This window comes from Aethalodelphis obliquidens, unplaced genomic scaffold, assembly GCF_003676395.1.
Source record: "Aethalodelphis obliquidens isolate GAN/ISIS:26980383/991018 unplaced genomic scaffold, ASM367639v1 scaffold5, whole genome shotgun sequence".
Lineage (NCBI taxonomy): Eukaryota > Metazoa > Chordata > Mammalia > Artiodactyla > Delphinidae > Aethalodelphis > Aethalodelphis obliquidens.
Window position 1 is genome coordinate 76,222,597 of NW_020837949.1, and position 15,500 is coordinate 76,238,096.

General features: G+C 44.0%; 1 protein-coding gene across 4 annotated transcripts in view; it reads right to left on the reverse strand.

Annotated features, from left to right (window-relative positions):
- Positions 1–15,500, reverse strand: part of GRM3 (glutamate metabotropic receptor 3) — a 235,624-nt gene that overhangs the window by 7,425 nt on the left and 212,699 nt on the right. For all 4 annotated transcript variants that reach the window (XM_027102729.1, XM_027102726.1, XM_027102727.1 and 1 more), the window contains one exon: positions 6,962–7,136. In XM_027102729.1, the coding sequence (XP_026958530.1) occupies positions 6,962–7,136 (175 nt within the window). The remainder of the gene's footprint in view (positions 1–6,961; positions 7,137–15,500) is intronic.

Sequence of the window (15,500 nt, forward strand, 5' to 3'; positions counted from 1 at the left end):
AAGAGAAAGCTTTTAACTTGAAAAAAATCATTGCATGTGCAGATGCTAAGATTCTTACTGTCAGAATAGTCTCTGAGGGCTTCCCTGGTGGTGCAGTGGTTGAGAGTCCGCCTGCCGATGCAGGGGACGCGGGTTCATGCCCCGGTCCGGGAAGATCCCACATGCCGCGGAGCCGCTGGGCCCGTGAGCCATGGCCGCTGAGCCTGCGCGTCCGGAGCCTGTGCTCCGCAACGGGAGAGGCCACAACAGTGAGAGGCCCGCGTACCGCAAAAGAAAAAAAAAAAAAAAGGATAGTCTCTGAGATGAATTTTGTAACTGAGCTGGGGCAGAAAATCCAGAGGCCACAGGAGCCATAGAGCAGCTTTTGAGAGTTTTATCTATGACTTCAGTTATCAAATTCCTTAAAGTACCTAATAGATGGGACCCTGGTTTTCTCATCTATAAATGTGTTTGTTAGAATAAATGATCCTTAGCATCCCTTCCAGCTCCAGGCTGTGTAATAAAGAAGGTGGGCTGTAGCTGCCTGGGGAAAACCTAGCAAAATAGTAGAGGTAAAGAGAAAATGATTTAAGGGTTGCTTTAGAGTGGTTGTGAGAGAAGTAAATGGAAATGTCAAATAAAAGAAGGAGAGGTATTAAACATCAATTTCCTAACGTATAATAGGGTTACCTATCATAGCTGGAGACTATCCCCCCATCCTCAATGAGGGAATGAAGGGGAATAGAAAGAATGAGGTTCTCAGGAGTGCTGTGGACTTTGCTCTCTTAAGGGAAAATGGATTGACGTATATCTGATTTGGATGTACTAGGTGTATTCTGCCTGGAAGCAAATGGCTCAACTTACTGACAACTCTAGGCTCTTCCTACGTTGGTCAGAGAGGATTTATGTTTATAATATACTTACGCCTGTGGCGAAGAAGACGTTCATTTCAGTCTGGGTTGCCAAATAACTTCCTAATTTGCTGGCCAGTCATCATGGGACTCCCTGAACTGTAAAGTGCAGGTATATTATGCTGTTTTTCTGGACTAGCACAGTAGAGAAGAAACTTGGCATTATGTGCTTTTTTTTTTTTAAATAAAGTCCTGTTCAGAGTTGAACAATGGCTTGCCCTGGCCAACTGGGGTATCTTCAAAGCTTGGCCATTGATAAATGCAAAGGCTTGTCCTCAGGTACTTGCTTTCTGTTGCTGAAGCTCTGTGGCAAATTATACTGTGAAACTAGAAGACGGTTCCCTCGATCTTTTTAGACTGCTGCTTTCTTTTTATAATGTGCCAATGCTTAGTGGTAAAGAATAATTCTATTAATTGAGCAGTTCGCACATTACCACCTAGACAAGTGACTTTCTGAATAAGGTGGTGGCAGAGAAAATCAATCTCCATGTGCCCATGGCTCCTCCGGGACCCAACTCTGGGCATCATTAATTAGCAGAAGCCCCTTGGCTGATTTAACGATAATGACATACATACATCTGAATGATCACCGTGAGCAAGGGAAATACACATCCCTGTAGGACCACGTCTGGGGACATAATAGCTCTGAAGACTGTTGGACACACTCCATTTCTTTCTTCTCCCCGCAGCCTACGCTGATGCAAACCCATATTAGCGTCAGCAGTATTCTGACCTGCGCAGGGTCTATAGGATCTTATGCTGCCAAACCTCACGTGTGCATCCAGTTTGTCTCCCTCACAATGACACCATTCGCTTACATTCTGCACCCATGCTGGTAGAACAAGATGCTGTCAGGTGTAGTGCTGAAGGGAAGGCTTTTAATTAAAAAAAGAAAAAATCATTGCCTTTGCAGATGCTAAGATTCTCAGCATACGTTTTTGATTGCCTGTCTTTGGGAATCAGCTGTGGGAAGCTCCTTTGCTTCTAAAGCTGAACCAAACAAAGAATGACCTCTTTTTTTTTTTTTTCCTCTTCCAAATACAAAGGATGTTTACTTATGTGTGTGGGTGTGGGAGCAGCATTATAAATATGAACTTAGGATTTCAGGGTCTCTGAGTCCTACTGCTATTGGAAGGTGCATTCCCACCTTCAGTAAATGTTTCTTGAGTGGCCAGGTGCGTCTATGGGAGAAATGCCTTCTGTGGAGGGTTCGGACAACAATGGGGGAAATGACTGTGCCGGGATGTGGCTCTTGGCATCATGAAGCAAAGGATGGGACTTCAAGGGCCTTTCCTTCTCTGAACCCAGGGCCTCCTTTCTCTCTGAGGGCATCTAAGTGGAGCTCCCTGCTCTGCACTGATAGCAGTGGATGAATCAGACAGGATGGTTTGGGCCAAGGTTCTCAAACCGTTTTCCTTGGACCATCTCTGTTGAACCAGCTGGAGTATCTGTTACCGACCACACTTCTGGCCTTTACCAAGACCCCATGATACAAAGGGTGGGGCCTGGGAATCTTCATTTCAAAGAGTTTTTTTTTTTAATACACAAATATTGGGGACAACTGGCCTATGGGTACACTTAGTGGAGAAAAATTACTGTTTCATTTTTATTATTCTGACTCCCACTGTATGTAGTTAATCAGATACAACTAAAATTGGTCTCTTTTGCATACAGCAATATGCAAACATTTCTCAAATGGTGAGTTTTCCAAGATGTCCTTAACGATGTTCTTTCTTCCATGCCTGCTTCTGAGTTTGGCCGTGCTTTTCTATCTTTTGGGAGCAACTGCTCAGATTTTAAAACCCGCTAACTGAACTTCTTTCTGCTGTCAGCCACCTTAGCTGCTGTCAGGGAGCTCACTTAGACTCCAAAGTGATGTGGTATCTCTGCTACTCTCTCGCCAGAGAATTAACCCTGAATTAATACGGCCGCAGCTTCCAGTCAAGGTGACTTCTTGGTATTGCATAAGCTGAAGTGTGTCATGTCACTTAATCCCTGCTAAGAGTGCAGTACCGGTTGGATTTGGGATTTGGAGAGCGCAGCATAATAAAAATGGCCACAAATTCTTTGAGCGGTGGAGTCTGCCTCCCTCCCCTTGAATCTGGGTGGGCTCTATCGTGCTGTCTGGGTCCCACGTGGAGAGGCATCCCACCTAGGCACCATGTACGAGAGTGAATCACTGCGGACCCTCCAGATCAGTTCAGTCTCAGCTGACGCCACAGGAGGACCCCAGTCAGGGCCTTGCAGAGCAGGTGGACTGCTCAGTCAAGCCTTGCCTGAATTCCTGACCCACTAAATCAGGAGAGATAACAAAAGGGATTTCTTTCAAGCCACTAAATTTGGGGGAAGTTCGTTATGAGGGAATAGTTAGCTAAATGTGTCTGTGCGGGGGGTAACTCCGTTGCTATGCCAGCTTATTCTCGTCCATACACGGGCTTTTTGTTTTTACCTCTGGAGGCGCTAGGTCAGAAAAACAGCAGCAATACTGGGAACAATAATCCATTGGAATAAAATGCCTGCAAATACTTAACCAGAAGAACATAAATTATGTACAACCTAAGAAAAGCATACGCTGTACTTAATGAATGCAGAGCAGTTTAAGGATTTTTCTTGATTCTTTAAACAGCGTACTTCCCAGTATTTAGGAGGGAGATGGATATTAATTGAGCTGAATCTATAATGGAGGAAACAGGCACTGAAATATTAAACCAGTTGCTTAAATTTTCATCATAGTGGGTCAGTAACACGTTTATACATAGAACTAGATCCCATAGGCAAGTGGCTTTCAAATATCTTTGATTGCAGTTCATAGAAATAAATATTTTACCTGAACCTGGTACCCATACATAAACTTGAGCAAACTTGGTGAAATACTACTTACCCTGTTACATATGATGCACTCTAAGATACTTTATTCTCTTCTCTTTTATTTTTATATTTTTTATTATTATTATTTTTAAATGTCCAGGTCAGTTTTATTTTATTTAATTAATTAATTAATTTGGCCATGCCGTGCGGTATGCGGGATCTTAGTTCCCTGACCAGGGGTCGAACCTGTGCCCCCTGCATTGGGAGTGCAGAGTCTTAACCACTGGACCACCAGGGAAGTCCCTCTATTTCCGTTTTTAAAAAATGCTGGTCAAACATGCTAAATAAATTTCATGACCCATTAATGGACTACATTCTACAGTATGAAAAACACTGCCCCGGACACTAACCTTCCTGGGGCCAGGGATTCTGTCCTATTCACCGCTGTGCTTAGAAATTTCTGGTGTATGGAAGGCATTCAGGCATTTAATGACTTTAATGAATTTCATGACAGTGGTTCCAATTTATTAAAATAGGAAGGATACTAATCACAAGTCAGGAAATCCAGTGTCAACTCTTGAATCATTGTATATCCTTGAGAAGTAACTTCTCTCATTTTCTCACCTACAAAATAGAACTTGTGGGCTTCCCTGGTGGCGCAGTGGTTGAGAGTCCGTCTGCCGATGCAGGGGACACGGGTTCGTGCCCCGGTCCGGGAGGATCCCACATGCCACAGAGCGGCTAGGCCCGTGAGCCATGGCCACTGAGCCTGCGCGTCCAGAGCCTGTGCTCCGCAACGGGAGAGGCCACAACAGTGAGAGGCCCGCGTATCACAAAAAAAAAAAAAAAAAAATAGAACTTGTGATATCTCGTACACGTGGGATAAAATGAGCCCACAAATATTAAACTATCGTGAGTAAAAGATAAAGAATTACAAATAAAAATAAAAGATCAATGGATTCGTTACTTACGCACTTTGAAATGCCGAGAGATACCACTCAAATACTTCACTTTGTTACTTTACTGCCATTTCTTTGATTTGGATTAATTAGAGGAAAATTGTGGGAAAAATGAGATCTAAATTTAGACCTTTTTAAGGAAAAAAATTAAATTTCACTGAGTAACAAAGTAGTCCTAAAATGTTGGGCTGGATAGACTCCTACCTTGAAGTATCAGTTGGGCCACTAGCAGAGTAGATACTGAGTGACCGCTGAAGCAGGTCCATGGCAGTTGCAGTCCATCGTTTTTGTGTAAATGAACATTTCTGAAATTCTGAGGGGAGACTCGATTGGGTAAAGTGTCCTTGTTAACTCTTCAGGAATTTATTAATTCCTAGTGCATACATTAGAAAACGCCACCATATCTAGATTACCGAGGTTCGGATGTATGAGATCTGAAAAGTGTCTGTGGAAGACTTAGGGACTCTGCTAAATTGTTTTAATAACAGCCAAGAAGAGCTCTAAGCTATGGACAAGACTCTTTCTGCCCAGAGGTAAATCAGGCTGCATAGCCTAGGGTAATTTTCCTTTTGTTCTCCCTGGAAAGTCTACCAAGTAAGTAGTTCATGGGAAATTTCCCGGCTTGTTTTCTGGATGGAGTAGCACGATAAGGTGGTTTGGTGCCCTGGCTTTGAAATCAGAGAAACTGGCTCTTAAGTTCTGGTTCTGCCACTTTCAATACGTGTGACCTTGGGTAGATCCCCAAGAGTTGTGAGCGTTAAATAAGCTATATCCCACGTGCACACATGTATGAAGTACTTAGCACAGTGCCCAGCACAAAGGAAACAATAAATGATAGTTCCTCTTAGCTGTATTATTGTTGTTTTTGTTAGTTATTATTATTAGTTATATGCCAGTTCTTTCTGGTCTGGACTGGCTAGCTTTTATAGTTCAGCTGTTGGAAAAGAGATTTGTTTGCTCAAGAAATAAGCAGGTTTCTTTAAGGTTCAAGGAAAATTATTTCACAAGTTTTACCAGGTCCTGGGACTCAGCCCTCGTGACACCTGGAAATTTAGCTGAAAATGCAATAAGGTCTCCATCTCTATAGCAGCTGAGACGCAGGAGTGGTATACACAGCGCATCACGGAACACGTGTGCTGTCAGCTGTCAGTCTTCCCTTTGTTTGCCAGGAAAAGGGCAGCCCTATAAAATTGTGCACTTTGTTGGAGAAACTGGGGCACTAATGCGATTGCTCACTTTGTGATGCTGAGCTATTTCAAAGTTTCCTTTCTAATCGGCTCGGGGCAAAATTGTGAAGTAGTCATTTGTCTCTGTCACTTCCAGGCCTCCTTCCCCCCACCCCCCTTCCCCTTCCTCTCCCCTCCTTCCCCCTCATCCTTCTGTCAGTGCATTTCTCCTACTTTATACCATAGATTAGCTGGAAATGGCTTAAAAGATTGTCCCCTTTAGCTACCTTTGTGTTTTAGATGCCTCTGAAGAATTAGGTGATTCTCCAAGACTACTGTTGCAGATACTTGCAGGCCAGGAGGTGAGAGAATTCTGGCTGGGAGTTACCCTGGTATCTTTCAGTTAGCACTGCCTCCTCAGCTAAAAAAAAAATTGTGTCTTTGTCTTTGAAATAGGAGGAAGATCTATTCTAGCGTTTTCCAAAGTGTATTCCATGGGCTGTGCAGTTGATTTTACTGTGATCAGTTACTTTTAAGAAACTGTAAATAACAAAGTGAAACGGGTTTCCCTGCTGTAGAGATTCTGAAAAACCTTTTTCATGCTCATGTCAAAGGAGGTGCTTTGAACTTCCAAGTGGGTATTTAGGATGTAGCATTTTCCACCTTATTTGATTATCTTCCTCTTTTAATTTTTAGGAAGCACCTTCAGCATCTGTGTGACACAGAACATACTTTACAGAGCACCAGTCTAGTCCAACCCTCTAGGCCAACTAAGGAAGGAAACAGTAAAGTGATGTGCTCAAGGTTACCTGTTGACCTAGTTGCAAAGTCAGGACTTGGTTCTCTGGCTCTACAACTTGGTCAAAAATCCCATTTGTGGTTATGGATTTAATGTCTGTCATCCCTGCTAGACCGCGTACTGCCAAAACCGAACCTTGACCTCTTCTGCTTATCACTGTATCCTTAGCACCCAGCACAGTACCTGGCACACAGTGATCAAATCAGCACTTACTAAAGTGAATTGAGATTGATTATGGGGATGGACGTGTGTTGCCTGTTTCTGTCTATGTCTGTTGCTTCTCCTTCTAGCCTGCTCCCTACTATATATGAAGGGGTCAGTGTCAAGTTCCATACTTACACTGAGAATACGTGGTCCCAGTTCCACTGACACTGAACCTGTTCAGGTGCAGTCTGTGTGTGACCACATTCTTCTGGGGTTGAAACAGGATGATGTGCACCTTGGGTGCAAACAAACAGCCCAGGACCACGAATCCACTCAGGCTAACCGAGATGCACATGGTCGTTGTCTGCACCTATAAGAAAAGATTGCCTAGTTAAGTGTCTTGACTATAAATTCAATACAGTGGCCAACTCAAGAGAGCACTGAAAAAAGAGCAACTGAAAAACCCAAATCATCCACAGTTCTGTTATTATTCTAGCCAAACCAATACAGCAATTATATTGGATCTTCTGAGTTTGGGATGCACATGGAAACATTGCTTAGGATTTGTAAGCAAACACTCTCTGTGTTTGGTGTCCTGAAGGCTTGCCAAGACTTCACACAGATTTTCTTGTTTTGTTTGTTTTCCTCTTTACTTTGTATAAAGATATTTCTGCAGAGCCACTGGAAGTCAGAATCTTAAAGAGTAAAATATCAATATTCAATGATGAAGTGACCAGATAACTGATAATTTGAGTCAATCAACTTGGCTTGTTTAAGGTTTACTATATTATGAACAAATCTGGTCCTGTTTCATATTTCCATTTCTCTTTCTTGCTGGGAGCTCTATCAGCTCTTGGTTTCCCTATTCAACACTGGGGGGCATTATCAACTTTCTTCTGGGGTACCTACTCTTTTAATTATTTCATTAGCATCTCTCTGGAATTTTGATACACCAGGTACTCGCTGTTTCATCTTTCTGTTCTCCAGGCTTCTATGCACCCATCCTTGACAGAGAATTTTCCCTTGCGCCCTCTTTGCTTCCCCTGAGAGCAAACCTCAGAACTAGGTTTTATCATCTCTTCTTTTCACTCCCTTGCCCGCACTCTTCATCTTCTCCGCTCTCCTCATTTATCCTGGCTTCAGCTCCCATAGATTTTCTGGAAAATCCCAAATTAGATTCTACATATTTAATCACTTTCAGTATGAAAAATGGAAATTAATTATTTCTTCTATCAGTTTCTACTCAGAGTAACTATGGTAAATCCTAGAGTCATTTTAGAGTTCTTTTTCCTTTTTCCCCAGCCGATGCTATTACCAGATAGCAATAATTTCTCATGCCCTAAAGTGTCTGACCTTCTTCTGTAATCAAAGGAAGCTGAGACTGAACAGTTAACTGGAAGGGCCACATAACTTTAGAAGACCTCTTTCTGTTTTTGATTTTTAAAAAATCAGGTTACGCTTGTATCATAATTCTTCAGACTCTGGTTTTACTTTAATTGCTGAAAGTAAATCTCTCCTCACTATCTTTTTTTTAAATTTAATTTTATTTTTGGCTGTGTTGGGTCTTTGTTGCTGCGTGCAGGCTTTCTCTAGTTGCGGCAAATGGAGGCTACTCTTTGTTGCGGTGTGCGGGTTTCTCATTGCGGTGGCTTCTCTTGTTGCGGAGCACAGGCTCTAGGTGCGCGGGCTCAGTAGTTGTGGCTCGCGGGCTCTAGAGCGCAGGCTCAGTAGTTGTGGCGCACGGGCTTAGTTGCTCCGTGGCATGTGGGATCTTCCTGGACCAGGGATTGAACCCGTGTCCCCTGCATTGGCAGGCGGATTCCTAACCACTGCACCCCCAGGGAAGCCCTCTCCTCATTATCTTAAAGCTCTTGCTCCCCTAACCACTCCAGTGCTTTCCAACTTGGTCCCCAGTTTCAGGCTCTTCTCTCTTTTGTCAGCTTCTCAGAAAAGTCTACTATCTAATTCCATAATGGAAAAGCCTTGATAAATCATAACTATGTTATTTATAGCAAGTCCATTACTGACGTAATTTTTCTTCTTACATATATGTATAATATGATATTAGAACTGTGCTGTTCCTGCCTCGGTTTTGACCGTGGTGCCAGTGTGAAAGCTATCAGATATCCCAGCGAGGGTGAGACAAGTTCAAATGTGCACATTTTCAGGAAAACCTTCTATAACTTTGAAACTCCTCACATACTTTAAGACATTACAAGGAGAGGAGAAGGGAGGCTTCTGTGAGGAGAGCTCGGCCCAAAGCTGTGCTGTGGATTCCATGCCCTCCACCCCTTAGGGGGATTGTGTCCATCTCTTCACTTAAAGCTTACAGAGGAGGGCGTCACTGTGGCCCTTCACAGAAGGTTTGAGGTTTTTCTGTGGTTGGGAGGATGCTCTGGCCGGGAGCCTGATTCCTGTCTTGAAAATCTAGAAGGTGAGAAGTGGCTAGTCACTTTTGTAGCAGAGCAAGGAGACTGGCTGATGTATTGAGATAGTCCTTTACTCTAAAAATTTATCAAAACAAACGCTACGGGAGTGGTATGCCGGAAAGGTGAGCCATTGTGGGTCGTCTAGGGCCCATATGGAGGGGCCTGGAGTCCTTCTCAGAAGGAGGCTAGAGGAGAGTAGCTGGATTGTGACGACTCAGAGTAGCGAATTGCCAGCCAACTCACTCAAGGACTTCCGGGAGAAAAAGGCCAGCAGGACCTTCCTGATGATCAGGTGAAAACACCCTTTAATCATCTTCCAGGTTATCCCAAGGATGTGTGTTTAGCCACTGCGGACTTAGAGATCATAAAGTCATCCTGTTATGTAAGAACCATCCTACTTCTTCCTTATTACTCTCTAACCGGGCCTGAGAGGGACATAGCAACTGGTGGACTGGGGAGTGTGAGCTGGGAGAGAGGGGAAGCCAACCACTGCAGCTCCAAGGCAGGCCAGACCTCAGGAGAAAATGATACTGAATGTTACGTCATGATATGATTTGATAACTACATAGGACAAGGCATTTCAATTTCCTACTAGAGACATTTTTCCTTTGAAAATGATTGTAGGACCTTATGTCACCTAAGGGCACACAAATTCATGGGCCTACCAAGGTCATGAGAGTTTTCATTCACTGATGTACCCCCAGCACTAGGATGGTGTCTCACATAAGGTGAACAGTCAGTGTTTGGATGTATCCACTGGAATTTCCATCCAGGGGTGGAGGGGTGACTAATCCCACTAACGACTAAAGGGACACAGGGAAGCATAACTAAAGGTGCATTTTGGTCATAGTTTATGCTGCATAGTTTTCAGTATACCCGCTTTAAATTTGATACCTTTTAATTTTTTTCAAAGCCCAAGTATCAGCCTCATAGTCTCAGTTGCCCAGTTCCCTCTATAACTCACACTATAAAGAGTCTGTGTTTATCTATACTTATTTGTTCTGCGTCTTTGAACACTCCCAGCCCACGCTGCTTTGTTTTCATCTTCCTCAAACTCCTAGAAACACTTGACATGGTTAATCACTTCCTGGATCATCCTCCCCTCACTGGACAGTTCCTTGTCTGAGTTGCTGACTTTTTCTCTTCTACCTGAACTCTAAGTGCTGGAGTATTTCAGAACTCAGTTTTGAACACTCTTCTCTTTACCATCTCATTGAGTTCTGTGGCTTAAGTACCTCCTATGTGGATGGTATTCATCCATGTAGTTCTAGTTCCAGCTTATCTTCTGGGCCTCCAGACCTATACATTCAAATGCCATCTTGGCATATTGTTGTGGATGTGTAGTGGGCAAATCAGAATGAATATGTAAGCAGAACTTGATCCTTTCCTCCAGGTATCTCCATTTAAGTGACACCAAATGCCACCCCCTCGTGCAAGCCAAAAACCTGAGAGTCATCCTTCATTTTGCCATCTCCCTCACACCCACACATCCAATCCAATAGCAAGTTCTGTTGGTTCTTTCGGAAGATAATCCTGTATGGTCTCTTGGGCTTCTGTATGTCTTTCCAGCAGCGGCTCCGACTGCCTTTTTTCTGGACTTTCTTTTCAATGGTATTTTTATAGCAAAGAGCCCTAGAAGATAGAGGTAGTGCCTGTGGAACAGAGGACCAGCATATCACTCATTAGAGAAGATTCAGATTCCCCAATCTAACTGTTCTTCCCTGTAATGCCACCGCTGACTGTGCCGTGGTCATGGTGCCCTTTGCATAGCCTGTGGGAAGTGGGGCTCAGGTAACCAGAGCCAGTGCGGAACTCTGGCTACTGCCATTGCTTTGAGTCAGAGTCCTTTTTGTCAGCGTCAACAAAACTGTGGCAAGCTAACATGTTAAGTTGGAATCAGTCAAGTAAAATCTCAGACTCTTTGGTCTTTGACAGTTGTGACAGTGAGATCGGAAAGGCTTTCTCAAAGAGGAAGGATGAGGGCCTCGTGGGCTGATGAACAGGCCTTCAGAGCAGTCTATGGGGATCCGTAGCAAACAGGCTGACCAAACTGTACGGCCAACCAGGCAATAAATAGTGTTCCACTTTATGGCCATTAAAGAAGAGGATTTGGGGGGTGGTTCGCAGGCTGAGTAACGGGAAGTGGATTCGGATAGAGCTGCTAGACCTGTACTGAAATTGTTGCTGACCCACCTCTGGGGGTGCCGTGGATTTCCTCCCTATTCTGATTCAGGTCCTTGGTGGGCAGAAAGTTCTACTCTTTTTTCACATAAAAGTTGCAGAGACAAGCACCTACACTGACCCTACACTGAAAAGAGAAGACTTCAGAGAAGCAGAGACCAGGTGAGTCATTTAAACTTTGGCTGGCTCCCTTGGGAAATGAGGGAAGAGGGCGACCAGTGCTTGTGAAGGAAGAATGGCAACAGCTAGGCCCTCTGAGGGCTCATCCCTTGGTATAGTCTCTCACGCCAAACTTAGATCCATTCTGCGATGACAGAAGTCTCAGTTTTTTACAGTGGAACCTGGCTGCAGAAAAGGAGCTTTGGCCCTCTCTGTCAGATTGCCCTGAAACAGGATAATGCTCTGGGAAGCCAGAGATGACGCACTGACTGGTATCTGGGCTCTTCCTGACCTGGATTGGGTTGAAAATGCTGACAGAAGTGCTGCACCAAAGAATGAGAGACGGACGCAAGGAAATCTGGACGAATTCCTGCAGTCAGCTGCAGCCCTGGAAAGCTTGCTTGGCCCTTAGGCTAAAACCAGGCAAGATGCTAAGAGATGTTATCATGATGAGACAGCAAATGCCCTGGATTAAGACGAACTCCTTGAAAAAAGTTGCTGCTGTCTGTGCAAGTCAGTGGCGAGTGAGCTGAAATCCGCAAACCACGTGGCCCAGGCAGATAGCTGCCGATATCTGGCTCTGGCCTCTGAGTCAAGGGGTCCCCCAAACTGAAATGAACAGTGACATTAATGACGACGTTGCCATTCAATTTAGGGTTTTGGGTGCTCAGAAACATTGGACCTTCGTTTGGTTGAGCCATGCGTAGCTGCTGCCTGCTTGAAACACAGAGCAAATGTGCCTTCCTTCCTGCCATGGAGATGTCCGTGCTGCCTGATTCCTCCCTCACTGTCTCCATCTTGATCGCAGCTGCCTTAAGAAGAAAGGAAGGATAGGAACAATGTCTCCCCATCCCCAAGGGTGGCTGCCATCCATATGCACCAGACCCAGTATGCTGGGAAACTCTGGGGAGGGAAGAACTCGAATTTTTATGCTCTGTTGGTTACAGACAGCCAAGTCACCATCCTACCCAGGCCCGTTAGGGAGAAGGCTGGGCTGGGACCAGAATGAGGCAAATGAGGAACTTGCTTGAGATGCACGTTTAAGGAGGCACCCAAAACTCAGTAATCAAGACAAGTAATTTTTTTTTTGCGGTACACGGGCCTCTCACTGTCGTGGCCTCTCCCGCTGCGGAGCACAGGCTCCGGACGCGCAGGCCCGGCGGCCATGGCTCACGGGCCCAGCCGCTCCGCGGCATGTGGGATCTTCCTGGACCGGGGCACGAACCCGCGTCCCCTGCATCAGCAGGCGGACCCTCAACCACTGCGCCACCAGGGAAGCCCCAAGACAAATAATATTTTACTGCAGTATTTTTTAAAAATAAAAATTCATGCTAAAAGCCTACGATGAACACAATACCAACCTTTTAAATAAGGTTAGGATCGGTAACAGTGCTCGGCTGTGATGTATTCAAAGTGAAGGCAAAAAGTCAGCAATACTGATCCTATCGTGATGACTGCTCATGCACGTGTTACCGGGCCCACTCTGCACTGCCTACTGGAAATTGGGACTTGCGCAACCTACACAAATGCTGAATTTCTGGCCACAGTGGTGGCTGCGGGTAATAAAAGTTCTTTGTCTCTGAGTTAGGAGTCTCAGGTCTTCTGTCAGCATCCGCGAAACTGTGGCGGGCTAACCTGTTAGATTGTGGGATGGATTAAAAACCCTTCTCGGTCCTTCACAGGTTCTGCCTCCATCACTGACATCCTACCCTTGGTTCAGGCCCCCATCATCTCTGACCTATCGCAGTCACTTAACTGCTCTCCCCACCCCTGCTTTTTCCTTTCTGTCGTACGTTGTCTTTAGCAGCTTGACTTTTTTTTTTCCCTAAAATGTGAGATCACAAAATATGAGATCATTAAACTGCTCCATTTAAAAGTATTTCAGTGGTTTCTTTTTCCATAGAGAACAAAAATCTAAACTTTTTGCTATGGCCTATAAAGTCCTATGTGGTCTAGCTGCCCACCCTCCCAACCGCCTACCTCTCACATAAACTCACTCTCCCATCTACTCATTAAACGGTAGCCAGGTACACCTTTCTTTTCTAAGACATTTTTGCCTGGGGGTGTTTGCACTTGCTGTTTCTCCTATCTAGCGGGTAGAATTCCCCTGGTTTGCTCCTTCCCATCTTTCGGTAGGGTATAATGAAGTAGGCACTAGTAGGGGTGGCAAACACTTTTTGAAAGAATGAGATGTGATACATTTCTTTAAATCTTCAAGATAGTCAACATGGGAAAATTGGAATTTCTCTGCAAGTACTTAAACCTTGTAAAAATTCTGAAGTCACCTCCGAGTCTGCCTAGGCAAAATGCTTTGCCTGCACCAACCCCAGTAAGAATCCAGCATCTTGATACCTAGAGTACGGTCCTTTGCCTCGCAGTATCTCCATCATCTGGGAGCTTGCTAGAAATCCAGGACCTTGGGCCTCATCCCTTCTTACTGAATCAGAATCTTTAGTAAGATTCCCAGGTGGAGGCGCCTTAAAGTTTGGGAAGCACTGTAGTAGCGTAACCCCGCTCCCTTCCGTCATAGTACTCACCACTGCATGAGTTATCCTGAATTTTCACTTATTATTTACTCACCATCTCTATGCTCCTCTCATTCCCCACCAGATTGTAAGTTATAAAAGAGGAGGGGCTTGTCTGTGTTGATAGCTGTATCCCCAAGGCCCATAATAAATGCTCAGATACTTTTGGAAGACATGAATGAACAAAATACTCAGTAATTACCATTTAAACTTTTTATGGTAAACTTTCCACCCAAACGTGACCTAGTTTTTCTTTACACCATTGGAACTATGTATTGGATCCCTGATGACTCGGTGTTTGATTCTTACGCTCTCTGGGATGGTTTTGTTGTGATACAGAAGGAGGCAGCCTGGATATTTCTCAAAGATCCTTTGAAGTTTTGGATTCTTACCCAAGTTTTTGCTCGCTCCGTCTTGATGTCTCTTACAGCGTTGACTAGTCTTGTTTGTTCTAGGTTTTACTCCTACAAGTCCGTTCTTCATATTAAGGATAGATGAGTGTGTGATATAGTAGGAAAGGCATGGATTTGGATCCAAAAAACTAGTCCTACTATTTTTTAACTGTGCCACCTGGGAAGTTAATTGCCCTCTGAGTCTGTTTACTCATCTTCCTAATGGATAATGAAATTCGCTTTCCAGGGTGCTAATGAGAATAACGTAAGCTCATGTATGCAAAGCACTTGGTAGAATAAGGTCTTGGAATTTGGTCAGGAAGACTTAGTTCCTTTCTTTCCCTCTTGCCTTAATCATGTCACTTTTTGCCCAAGTGAACAACCAACCAAAAGAAAACAAGAAAAATTTAAAAATCACAAGACCTCAAAGCCCTTAAACATCATTTAAATGAATTCCTCTACCTGGTATAATCTGACCAAGCTGCCAGTTCCCATTAATTTCTCACTAGACTCCCCCTATCTTCCATTTGAGCACGACCCACATTATTGCATTCTTCTTGGTTCATTTCTATTTTGCCTCAAGAATATTCCCTGTAGGCCCTATATACTCTAACTACCTTACTTGCACTTTCCTACCAAGGTACAGGATGAAATCCCACCTCTTTAAGGAGGTTCCTGGAAAGACCAAGCTCTTACTGATCCAACTCGTTTTTGAAACTAATAGGCATTTAAGAGTTTCTATCAGCAATTTAATTATAAACTATTCTGTGTTAATCTTGAATTCATTCATGCTTGTTATTGTTTTCCCAACTGAGATGTAAGCTTTTTGAAGACTAGAATAGTGCTTTATATTGTTTTATAACTCCCAGTGCGTGGCAAAGTACTGAGTCATAAACCTTGTTGACCGATGGCCAAATTCCTAATGCTGGTACTTAGATTATTATTGGGTACTTTTCTAATGCTGCTGATTCTCTCCGAGCCACATGGTTTCCCTCCAGGAAATTTTAAATCGCAGTCTAAAACAAGGGTCCTGGGTTCAAATACCTAT